This window comes from Bactrocera dorsalis, chromosome 3, assembly GCF_023373825.1.
Source record: "Bactrocera dorsalis isolate Fly_Bdor chromosome 3, ASM2337382v1, whole genome shotgun sequence".
Classification (NCBI taxonomy): Eukaryota; Metazoa; Arthropoda; class Insecta; order Diptera; family Tephritidae; genus Bactrocera; species Bactrocera dorsalis.
Window position 1 is genome coordinate 24158118 of NC_064305.1, and position 12615 is coordinate 24170732.

At 39.0% G+C, this 12615-nt stretch overlaps 1 protein-coding gene across 2 annotated transcripts in view; it reads left to right on the forward strand.

Annotated features, from left to right (window-relative positions):
• The first annotated feature begins 10918 nt into the window (after positions 1–10918).
• Positions 10919–12615, forward strand: part of LOC105228693 (pleckstrin homology domain-containing family G member 4B) — a 42029-nt gene continuing 40332 nt past the window's right edge. For both annotated transcript variants that reach the window (XM_049452325.1, XM_049452326.1), the window contains exon 1: positions 10919–11427. In XM_049452325.1, coding sequence (XP_049308282.1) covers positions 11156–11427 — 272 coding nt within the window. In that variant the 5' untranslated portion in view covers positions 10919–11155. The remainder of the gene's footprint in view (positions 11428–12615) is intronic.

The window sequence follows — 12615 nt, forward strand, 5'->3', positions numbered from 1 at the left end:
CTCACAGATGAAGTATAAAATCGCTTCTTTATTCCCTTTAAGTTTTCAGCTGTGACAAATATTGTTATAGGGCATCACAATTTTGAATGTCTGTTTTCAAAAAATTAATGCCTAATTATGGTAGCTGGAAGTTTGTACATACTTTCCCTAGACCTATGTAATAGGCAGGTAGGTAGGAGTGCAGCCCTATCGGGCTCAATTACCACTTATCTGCCATTTTGATACAATGTTCGTAGAACCTCCTGTATCTGCTATTACGTTTCACCTTCTCTCTCAAACCATTTTGAGGTTCGATGGAACTACTTATGTCCGATATGCTTTCAGTGGAAATCCATTCAAGGTTTGGTGCTTGATGGATTCGAAGTGTTTTGTGTCGGATCTGTGCAGAGAAAGTGGAAGATCGTTTCCTTGTTCCCTGCTACTCCGCAGCCATGGCAGTGCCTTGTTGTGGTAGCTGTTACTCTGTAAATACTTTTTCTTGACCTATTTAATAAGTCGTTGGTTCTTTTCCTGTCATATGTTGGCCATAATTGTTTAGTTATGCCGCATTTCGTAATGTTTTTCCACCTGTTATTTGCAACTTGTTGAAATTGTCTATTGATCTCTCCTTTGATCGATCCTAGCGGGCTTGGTATTGCTCCGCCTAGGATTCGTTGAGGAAAGCTCCTGCCTTTGCCAACTCGTCTGCTTTTTCGTTACCGAAAATGTTCCTGTGGCCGGGAACCCACATCAAGTTTAGTTGGAGCTTGTCTTTTATTGAGCTTAGTGCTCTCTTGCAGTTGTGAACTATGCTGGAATTTGTCATGGGTGAAGACAAGGCCAGGAGCGCCGCCTGGCTATCCGTAAATATAGTTGTTTTATTTATATTCCCGTGGTTTTCTAATAGAGCTTTGCAGGCTTTTTCTATGCCTAGTACTTCTGCTTGGAAGATGCTAGCCGAGTTCGGTAGGCGTATAGCGAGAGATATGCCTAGATCAGCGGAAAATACCCCCTGCCTATTCCGCAGTCCATTTTAGACCCGTCGGTATAGACTGAGATGGTATCCTCCTCTCCTATTGAACCTCTTCTCTATTCACGTCTAGGTGGCAACCTCACCTGGAAGTGTCTATTGAAGTCCAGCTTTGAGAGAATGTAGTCTGATTTATTAATGGTGAGCTTGTTTAGGATTACACTATGTCCGTAGCTCTGCTGATTCCAACCTCCCAATTCTTTTAATTTTATCGCCGCAATAGCTGCTGTTTGGAGGATGGAGTCATGTGTAGAAGTTCACGCAAGTGAGGAAAGCTCTCTGATTGCCATTCACTTGGGAGTGGGCAGAAACGATTCTTTTACATGTGACTCAAGCAGCTCACGACTTCCGGTCTTTGACCAAGTATCCTCTGGGTAGCCTAAGAACATCCGTTTGAAGGCGAGCTAACGTGAGAAGGCGAAGCATCCCCTGCATAGGGTTGTGCGCTGGGTTTGGGACCCGCCACGTAAAAAAACACCCCCAGTGAATAGTCAGAACCAGCCTCGGATGAGAGACCCCCCTTTTGATGACGACCATGGCAAACGAAATAAGGACTACGAATTGAGGGCATGCACCTGGAATGTCCGGTCCCTTAACTGGGAAGGTGCCGCTGCCCATCTTGTTGATGTCCTCGTAAAAACAAAGGCTGACATCACCGCCGTCCAAGAAATGCGATGGACGGGACAAGGACTGAGATGAGTAGGTCCTTGTGGCATTTACTACAGTAGCCATATAAAGGAGCGAACGTTTGGTGTGGGATTCGTGGTGGAAGAGAGACTCCGTCGTCGAGTACTATCATTCACTGCGGTGAATGAACGTCTAGCCACAATCCGCATCAAAGCGAGGTTCTTCAACATATCGCTGATTTGCGCCCACGCCCCGACGGAAGAGAAGGACGATGTGACCAAAGATGCCTTTTATGAGTGCTTGGAGCGCACTTATGAGAGATGCCCCCGCCACGATGTCAAAATCGTGCTTGGCGACTTTAACGCCAGGGTGGGCAAAGAAGGTATCTTTGGCACTACGGTCGGTAAATTCAGCCTCCACGACGAAACATCCCCAAATGGGTTGAGGCTGATCGACTTCGCCGGGGCCCGAAATATGGTTATCTGTAGTACTAGATTCCAGCATAAGAAGATACATCAAGCTACCTGGCTGTCTCCGGATCGAAAAACCACCAACCAGATCGATCATGTTGTGATAGACGGAAGACACGTCTCCAGTGTTTTAGATGTGCGTGCGCTCCGAGGTCCTAACATAGACTCGGACCACTATATTGTTGCAGCCAAAATTCGCACCCGCCTCTGTGCAGCAAAAAACGCACGCCAACAAACACAAGGAAGGTTCGACGTCGAGAAGCTGCAATCGAATAGCAATTGCCCGTCTGAAAAACAACAAAGCGGCAGGGGCCGATGGATTGCCGGCCGAGCTATTCAAACACGGCGGCGAAGAACTGATAAGGAGCATGCATCAACTTCTTTGTAAAATATGGTCGGACGAAAGCATGCCCAACGATTGGAATTTAAGTGTGTTCTGCCCAATTCACAAAAAAGGAACTCCACAATCAGCGCCGACTATCGTGGTATAAGTCTCCTCAAAATCGCATTTAAAGTTCTATCGAGCATACTGTGTAAAAGATTAAAGCCGTGTGTGGCTTCAGACCTGGTAAATCAACAACCGACCAGATATTTATCATGTGCCAAATCTTGGAAAAGACCCGTGAAAGGAGAATCGACACTCATCACCTATTTGTCGATTTCAAAGCTGTTTTTGACAACACGGAAAGAAGCTACCTTTATGCCATGATGTATGAATTTGATAACCCCGCAAAAATAATACGGCTGTGTAAACTGACGTTGAGCAACACGAAAAGCTCCGTCAGGATCGGGAAGGACCTCTCCGAGCCGTTCGATACCAAACGAGGTTTCAGACAAGGTGATTCCCTATCGTGCGACTTTTTCAACCTGCTTCTGGAGAAAATAGTTCGGGCTGCAGAACTCAACAGAGAAGGTACCATCTTCTATAAGAGTGTACAACTGCTGGCGTATGCCGATGATATTGATATCATCGGCCTCAACACCCGCGCCGTTAGTTCTGCTTTCTCCAGACTGGACAAGGAAGCAAAAGAAATGGGTCTGGCAGTGAACGAGGGCAAGACGAAATATCTCCTGTCATCAAACAAACAGTCGTCGCACTCGCGACTTGGCACTCACGTCACTGTTGACAGTCATGACTTTGAAGTCATGACTTTCAGTCGAAAGCACCTAAGGATTCGATTCGACTCGAATCGAACTGGATTCGCATACCCCTAATTAATACCACCAACAATGTCGGCCTAGAAATCCAACGCAGGATAACTCTTGCCAACAGGTGCTACTTCGGACTAAGTAGGCAATTGAGAAGCAAAGTCCTCTCTCGACAAACAAAAAACAAACTCTATAAGTCACTCATAATTCCCGTCCTACTATATGGTGCAGAGGCCTGGACGATGTCAACAACAGATGAGTCGACGTTGCGAGTTTTCGAGAGAAAAGTTCTGCGAAAGATTTATGGTCCTTTGCGCGTTGGCCACGGCGAATATCGCATTCGATGGAACGATGAGCTGTACGAGATATACGACGACATTGACATAGTCCAGCGAATTAAAAGACAGCGGCTACGCTGGCTAGGTCATGTTGTCCGGATGGACGAAAACACTCCAGCTCTGAAAGTATTCGACGCAGTACCCGCCGCGGGAAGCAGAGGAAGAGGAAGACCTCCACTTCGTTGGAAGGACCAAGTGGAGAAGGACCTGGCCTCGCTTGGAATATCCAATTGGCGCCACGTAGCGAAAAGAAGAAACGACTGGCGCGCTGTTGTTGACTCGGCTATAATCGCATAAGCGGTGTCTACGCCAATTAAGAAGAAGAAGAATAGCTGCTGTTTTGTGAATATAAATGTCCATTGTCGGACATGACCTGATTGCACCAGTAACACCCGCAAATGCTGCTCTTTGTACACCATTTAATTTTTTAATATTGTATTGTTTCTTTAGCGCTGGCCACCATATACATACGTACCAGAGCTCCATATGTGAGTATAGGTGTTATGACAGCCGTATACATCCACATAATTATGCATGGTTTGAGGCACCAATTCTTGTTGACGATTCTCTTGCAAGTATAGTAGGCCATGTATGCTTTGTTTATTCTTTTTTCTATATTTATTTTCCAAGACATTTTGGTGTCAATCTCCATCTCCAAGTATTTAGCTGTTGGGGATAGAGTGAGTGCTGTGCCGTTTAGTACCGGATGTTGAAACTGAGGTATTTTGGTTCTGATTATGAATAGCATCAGTTCTGTTTTGTTTGGGTTAACTCCTAGTCCATTGTTTTTAGCCCATAGGTTTAACCTTCGAAGTGCTCTTTCCATAATCTCGGTGACTGTTAAAGGAAATATGCTTGATACCAACAACAACCTACATGTGTAATAAGTCCTTACTTTTTATCTTGTCATGTTTTGCCCATATATGTTTCGCTATTTTACATTTGGTTGTATTCTATTGTATTATTTATGAGTGATTTGTTCAAATCTTGTATTGAGCTCCCACTTGATCGTTCCTAACGGACCTAGTAATATGTATATCCCCGCCTCGGATACGTTTAGAGAGGCTCCTCACTAAGTCTGCTTTTTCGTTACTGGAAATATTTCTGTGAACGGAAACGCAAATTATAGACAAGTGAAGATGACCTGCCAGTGAGCTTAAAAGCCTCCTACATTTGTTTACCAAGTTGGTATTGATCCTTGGTAACTACAAGGCTAGTAGTGCCTGATGTCTGTGCGGTCATTGTTTGCATTCTCCCGTAGTTGTTCAGTAGAACTACAAAGGTCTTCTTTAGAACTCCACTTGGAAGATGCCAGCTGAGTTTGGTAGACGGAAGGATCGAGAGTTATCAAGATCCTCCCTATACCGCCGTCCCTATACCGCAGTCCATTTTGGACCACCCAAATATTTTGTTGAGACAAATTGTGGCACCACCGACTGAGGGAAGTTGAAATTGGGGTAGTTTGGTTTCGTGAATAGCATCAGTTTCGTCTTACTTGGGTTAACCCTTGGGCCATTATTGGCGGCCCATAGGTGTGACCTTCGTACGATTCTTTTCATAAGCTCATTGATTGTGGAAGGAAACAGCCCTTACTGCTTTGATTCTTTCGCTGGGTATAGTAAATTAAATCTCCCAGAGAGTCCCTCTGCTTTTATAACTTGTTCGTGCCGTTGAGTTCATGGCATCGATTGTATCCATATCCACATCATGTTGCCTATGTCGCAATGTGTCAGAGAGTCAGGGATCGTGCTTACCTCTATATTTTTAAAAGAGCCTTCTATTTCATTTAATACCTTGTGTGGGACAGTTTCCAGTGATCGATCCTTTATGTATGCATGTTGTGCAGTATATAAATTTTCTGTTATGATAGTTTTGATGTGTATCATATATCAATTAACCTTTCTAGGGCCTTCAACATGAAGGGGGTGAGGCTTTGAGGTCTGAAATTGCATGATCGTGTGTTCTTCTGCCTGGTTTTGGTTTTATTATTTGTATTATGCCATGACATGTAATTTTTTCTCATTGTGTCATAGTGTATTTTTATACTCTCGCAACAAAGATGGTAAGGAAGGTATTATAGTTTTGTTCACATAACGGTTGTTTGTAAGTCCTAAAACTAAAAGAGCCTGGTATAGGGTTATATATACCAAAGTGATCAGGGTGACGAGTAGAGTTGAAATCCGGATGCCTGTCTGTCCGTCCGTGCAAGCTGTAACTTGAGTAAAAATTTAGATATCATGATGAAACTTGGTACACGTATTTCTTGGCTCCATAGAAAACTTAAGTTCGAAGATGGGCAAAATCGGCCCACTACCACGCCCACAAAATGGCGGAAACCGAAATTCTATAAAGTGTCATAACTAAGCCATAAATAAAGATATTAAAGTGAAATTTGGCACAAAGGATCGCATTAGGGAGGGGCATATTTGGACGTAATTATTTGGAAAAATGGGCGTGGCCCAGCCCCCTACTAAGTTTTTTGTACATATCTCGGAAACTACTATAGCTATGTCAACCAAACTCTATAGAGTTGTTTCCTTCAGGCATTTCCATATACAGTTAAAAAATGCGGATAATAACCACGCCCACCTCCCATACAAAGGTTATGTTGAAAATCACTAAAAGTGCGTTAACCGACTAACAAAAAACGTCAGAAACACTAAATTTTACGGAAGAAATGGCAGAAGGAAGCTGCACCCAGGCTTTTTTAAAAATTGAAAATGGGCGTGGCGTCGCCCACTTATGGACCAAAAACCATATCTCAGGAACTACTCAACCGATTTCAATGAAATTCGGTATATAATATTTTCTTAACACCCTGATGACATGTACGAAATATGGGCGAAATCGGTTCACAACCACGCCTTCTTCCAATATAACGCTATTTTGAATTCCATCTGATGCCTTCTCTGTATAATATATACATTAGGAACCAATGATGATAGCGGAATAAAACTTTACACAAATACGGTATTTGAGCTGAGGTATCCCTTGTGGAAAAATTATCGTAATCGGACTATAACTTTTCAAGGTCTCTGATATCGAACACGAAAAACTCAGTGTGTAACCTAACCTATCCTAATTTTTCACCGAAAATATCGGTAAATCTCTCAGAATTTAATTCTAATTAATTTTATAGCAAAATAAAAAAATATGTAAATGACGGATAATGAAATCTTGATTATCACTTTATCATGCGAGAGTATAAAATGTTCGGTGACACCCGAACTTAGCCCTTCCTTACTTGTTTTTTAAGAAATCATATCACTCTTATTGGAAAACCCTGTATATGGTAATAATGATGTCAAATAAACAAATAACATTAGTTTTGGTTGCTTTTGCGCTAAAATACTTTTCACAGTCGCAGTTTTTACGCTTTGATAGTTCTTTCTAGCCATATGAAACAGTAATACTGTAAATCCAGCATCCGTGAAACTCATAAAGCCCTTGCGTTTGAGAAGGATGAACGACACAAAAGTTTCGGCTAGAATAGTTAATTCTGACTCCTAGAAACTTTAACATAAAGTTCTGGAAGTAATGTTCGGTAACTAACCATATAGGAATGCTTCTGGTTCAATTTAGGGTTACTTATTAAGAAAAAAAATCTTTTATGAAGAAATCTTTATCTTGATTTTGTCAGTCAGTTTCCGTGGCTGCCTCGTAAATGCAAAAGTGGTCCGATCTAAGCAATATGTTTCTAGATAGTAGCGTTGCCTTGTAAAGTAGTCTGTACAGAATTTCATAAACATAATTTGACAAATAAAAAGATTTTACACGATACATTACATCAATATATCAAAAACTGAGAGATTAGTTTGCGTATATACAGACAGATAGACGAACATGATTAAATCGATCCACACCGTCACGCTTGTCGTATATGCTTATAAGTATACCCTTATCAAGGTATAAAAATGCACAGTTTCGCGGTTTCGAATATCGGCCACTGCCAGATGCACACAAAGTGCCTCGTTTGCAACAGCATCCCCTTTAGCTGCCACCGGCTCTTATGCAACACGCGCCGCACACAATTGCTGGCAATTACATGTGAGCTGTTGTGCTGTCTGCGGTGGCATTCATGATCGTGCCACGATCACTTGTTGTACAAAAACACAATTGCAGACAATTGCTTGAGTGAGGTCGCGTGACATCATTATTGTAATTTTAGGAAGATATAAATATTTATTATGCATTGACACACATACAGTCGTAAAATTGAGGCGAGAAACCAGTGAAAATTATTTTCGGAAGATCAGTGCCGATGGCGTTCGCAAAAAGTAATGACAACAATAAAAATTTTTTGATTCCAAGAATTCTCGCAAAAATCTGTCGCCTCACATTCTTTCTGAACATTTATGCCACTTTTTTGGCTTTATTTATGTTCGCAGCCTACAATTGTGCTTCGGCTCTTCAGTGGCTGGCATTTTTGGCGTTCCCGTCTTCATTTGCTCTAATTTGCATACAAGTGTCGACACATGACGACGTTAATTTGTTGCAAGTGGTATTTTTGTTTTTGCTGCTTTTCGCTTTAAAATTTTTAATTGTGCTGAGATCATTTCGTTTATTAGAAGGGTCGTAACACATCACGTCCATGTGTCTGCAGTTTTGTTGATATTAAAAAGACAGCTTTTGTAATTATAATATTATTTTGTTCAACAGAATCAAAAATCTTCAGAAATTTTAAATATTTCTAGAAAACTGCAGCGTAATTTTTGCAAATAAAGGAGTGTATTTATGTAATACTTCTAAAGTAGCTTTCGGAGGTTTTATGTTTCTCCACCTCCTCAATAAGTCTACCAGCTGTCTACCTAAAAACAATATTTTGAAATGTTTGAACATCTTAATGTAGTAGATACTAGAGTTTTTATGCATAAGAGTTCTTCAGAATAGATTTGTGAAATGGAGCTAGATACTGATTTGAGTCCTTTATGGTTATTGAGATCCGTTTATGTAAGAAGCGGTTTTTTAGATATATTATATGATTTTAGAGGCCAACACGTTTTTGGTTTAGTTCAATACCCAAAAAAAGGTCTTATAATATTATATGTGGACACCTAGACATTTAAGCCCGTTTCCAAACAGTTAAGTGAATTTTTGAAAGGCTTTTTCTCTGCAGCAAAACAGTTTGAGATAGGAAATAATATGTAGGCGTGACATTTTAAAGATTAAAACTTACCCTATAATCGAACATATGAAGATTTAAGAGAGGTCTCCGACATCTGTATATGCGGTGACTACAGATCCGCGGACTTAACAGCTATATTTCAGTTTCATATTCATAGTAATGGTAGTTCCAGAAATAACATAAGCTAGAAGCATTAATCAAAAGTTTTATACCTGTTTATACACCTTGAATTAGTCTATAAGTTGTCTTTGAAGAGCGTAAAGTGATTTTTTCGCGCATATGTCGGACTAAGTTGTAACCAAAGGCTACAAGGTCTTTTTCTTGGACAACCATATATCCAACGAAAATTATACCTTTCGATTAGGGGTATGTGGAGTTTTGATGAAAAACTCTTTAATAGTAACTATGTTCGGTAGAGAGCCTAAGTCTAACGTACAAAACATCACTTAAAATATTTAATAGATTTTGTATACATAAGCGAACAGGAAGATGTCGAAACCATTAGACGATTTTTTAATAGCTTATTTTTTTTAAATTATTCTCTAAATCTGTGGAGCATTTACAATAGACAAATAAGAGTTCTTTCAATGAAAGAAGTAAAAACGTGAAAAAGTAATCACTGACATATTTATTGACTGTACAATGACAAATAGATGACAAGATTTATGGTCCTTTGCGCGTTGGGCACGGCAAATATCGCATTCGATGGAACGATGAGGTGTATGAGATATACGACGACCTTAAAATAGTTCAGCGAATTAAAAGACAGCGGCTACGCTGGCTAGGTCACGTTGTCCGAATGGACGAAAACGCCCCAGCTCTAAAAGTATTCGACGCAGTACTCGCCGGGGGAAGCAGAGGAAGAAGAAGACCTCCACTCCGTTGAAAAGCCCAAGTGGAGAAGGACCTGTAATTACCTGACCTTACCTGAGACCTGTGTGTCTGTCAGTTCTATCGGATATTTTATTATATTTTGCTTTTAGCGACTTGCGTATTCCTTAACCCTGGTTCAGTAGCCAAGCGATGACGCTTTTCGTAATCTCATCAGCTTTTCCATGAACGCCTTGTGAGGCATCCTTATATCGTTTATTGCGCCATTAGCTATTTCAGCAGCTTTTCTGACCACAAAAACTTCTGTCTGGAAAATGCTGCAATATTACGACAGCTTGGAAATTATCCTTAGATCCAGTTCCGCGAGATAGAATCGGGCGCCCACAGCATTTGCCATCCGTGTAGATGTTGAAAGTTCCACTGGTGGTTCGTGTCTCTGCGTTGTTTACGTTTTTAGTGTTACTTGAAAATTTTTCTCCCAGAGAAAACGTCAGGCGTTTGTTTTATCATATGTGTACCTTCCCAAAAAAATTTAACTTTAATTACTATTGCCTCTAAATGTAGGCAATATGTACATGTCGAGATTGAGGGATATAATTGTTAAAAAGTTCTTCAGCTGCTTTATAATTTTTTGTGTAGCTTAATTGAATAAGCATATTTTTTACATAAAAAATAATTATTTTCTTTAAATTCATTTTTATTGTACGGATTTGATATTTTTTTTTTACAAAATATTCGAAAATCTATTTACTTAATAAACAATTAATAATGCTCATGGCAATTATCAGTAAGCATTATTATAGCATCATGCCTTGTCATATTGCTGTCTGCAATTCTATTCAACAGGTAAACACACGTAAACAGAGCGCATGTAAACAAAATTCCCTAGAGCTAATCACATTACAGCGTTGATTGATTCAGTTTGTTTATAAACAAAATACCATAATAAACATTTCATTCAATGCAACAGCTGATAGCACTTTGATAAAGTCGCTATAAAAATGTTTATTGAGAGTTCTAGGGGAGCTCTCGTATATAATATGAGAGAACAACCACTGAGAGCGAGAAAGACTGTAATCGCCGGATACAAAGCCACAGTGATGTCATCGCCGCAATTCTACTGGAATAGCGTGCGATCTCGCTTATCATATGGCGGGCCCGTGAGCTACACAAACACACCTTTCATTTTAAACGCATACATTTCATTTATACGTATGTATATGTATTTTTGTGGGGAAAATACTCTCTATGTTTACAAAGCAAAGCTCAATTGAGAAAATATTTTGTCAGCGAGTCGGAGAAGGTTGTACACGTGTTTGTTTATTTTTGTTATGGCAAAAATGTATTTCAACAAAATTTATAGCAAATCGGTTGTCGCGTTCAGTTGAGTTTGCGATCTTGTGACAACCGTATCGATGTTGGCGAGAGCGCGATGTGACGTTTGTGCTATTATTATTGGTGTTTTTGTTTTATTTAATTTGTGAAAAAAGTTAATTTGAAAATTTCTTTGAAAAAGTGTAAAAATTACAAATAAATAAGAAATTTAACAGAAAAAAATTATCAAAATTGATCAACTCGCCTTCACTTCCTACGACGCGCTAAGAAAATGTTATACGGCCTAATACAGTTAACGTGGTTCGACGCCACCACTGCCGCGTTGCCTTTTATCACCGTCGCTTTGTTGCAACTGTTGAATGCGTTGCTAACGGATCAAACGACGCGGCGCGTGAAATCGGCACATGAGTTAACAACCGCCGCGAATTTATTAGCCGAAGATGGCACAGCGGCAACAACAACACCGGCAAATGGCAAAGCCACTGCTGCAAATGGTGCAGAAAATGGGAAATTGCAAAAACAAAAGAGTGAACACAGTGACGAGTAGGTGTCGCGAGAAAAAAAATATTTTTAAGCATAATTTAAATAAGCGCGGCTAAAACCTGTTAGAAAATCACAACAGGAATTGCAAAAAAAAAAATATTATAAATATCCCAAATATATGAGGATTAAGTTTTACGAAAAATTTTGCACAAATACAATTTTTTCATGGAATCACTTAAAAAATCTTAATTTTGTTTGGGTATAATAAACAAATTATGTGCAAAAAAAAGAAAATCATTAATAGAACCAAAAGATTTGAAAATTTTTAAAATTGCAAAACATTTGTAAATTAAATTTCAAGTTAAAAAAGCAGAAAAATATATGAATAAATGTAATGTACGTATGTACATACATTAGAAGGGGTAGATTCTTTTCTATAAAATCGAGTATGCGAGAAATATTCTACGGATCATTTTAAAAAACTTTGTCTGAGGGTCTATGAGTCTAAAAGCGGTTTCGAGATATGTGATATAGTTGTCTGTTCTTTTATATTCTGACAACTGATCAACTGAATATCAAAAGGCACCCACCTATTAAATTTTATTCGTATTTCAAAAAAGTCCTAAAAACTTCGCCTTGATAAAAGTTAAAGCAAAGTTGTTCAGAATGATCTGTAGAACATTTCCAGCACAAGCGAATTTTTGGTTTTTGGTTCCCTGTAAATCGACCCGCTTTAATGTACATATAGAAAATTAAAAAAAAATACATTCCAACATAAATAAAAATTATGATTTAATAAAAAAAATATTGAAAATGGAAATAAAAAATATATAAATTAAAATAAAGTAAAATAAAAGAAAAATACATATTTACTTAAGAGATACCATGTTTTTTAATTTTTGTTTTTGTGTAAATAATTCTTAAATAGTGTTTGTGCTATAAAATAAGTTTTTATATGTCCCCTAACATACATACATGCAAATATGTATATATATATATGAAAAGTTTGTGAAATGTTTCAATTAAAAACAATGACATATTCAGTGACGGAAACACATACAAACATTTGTTCAGTTTCAGTGCAGTGAAACCGGCATAGTATTCTAAAGCGGGTTTGATTTCATTGCTTTAAGTGCTATCATCTAAATAAAGCAGCGTTTGGAAGCTTACGTGACTTGTATTTTAAATCAAATTTGATAAAAAAATGTCTTCTAGACAAAAAACATTTTTAAGCAGCAAATACTCAAT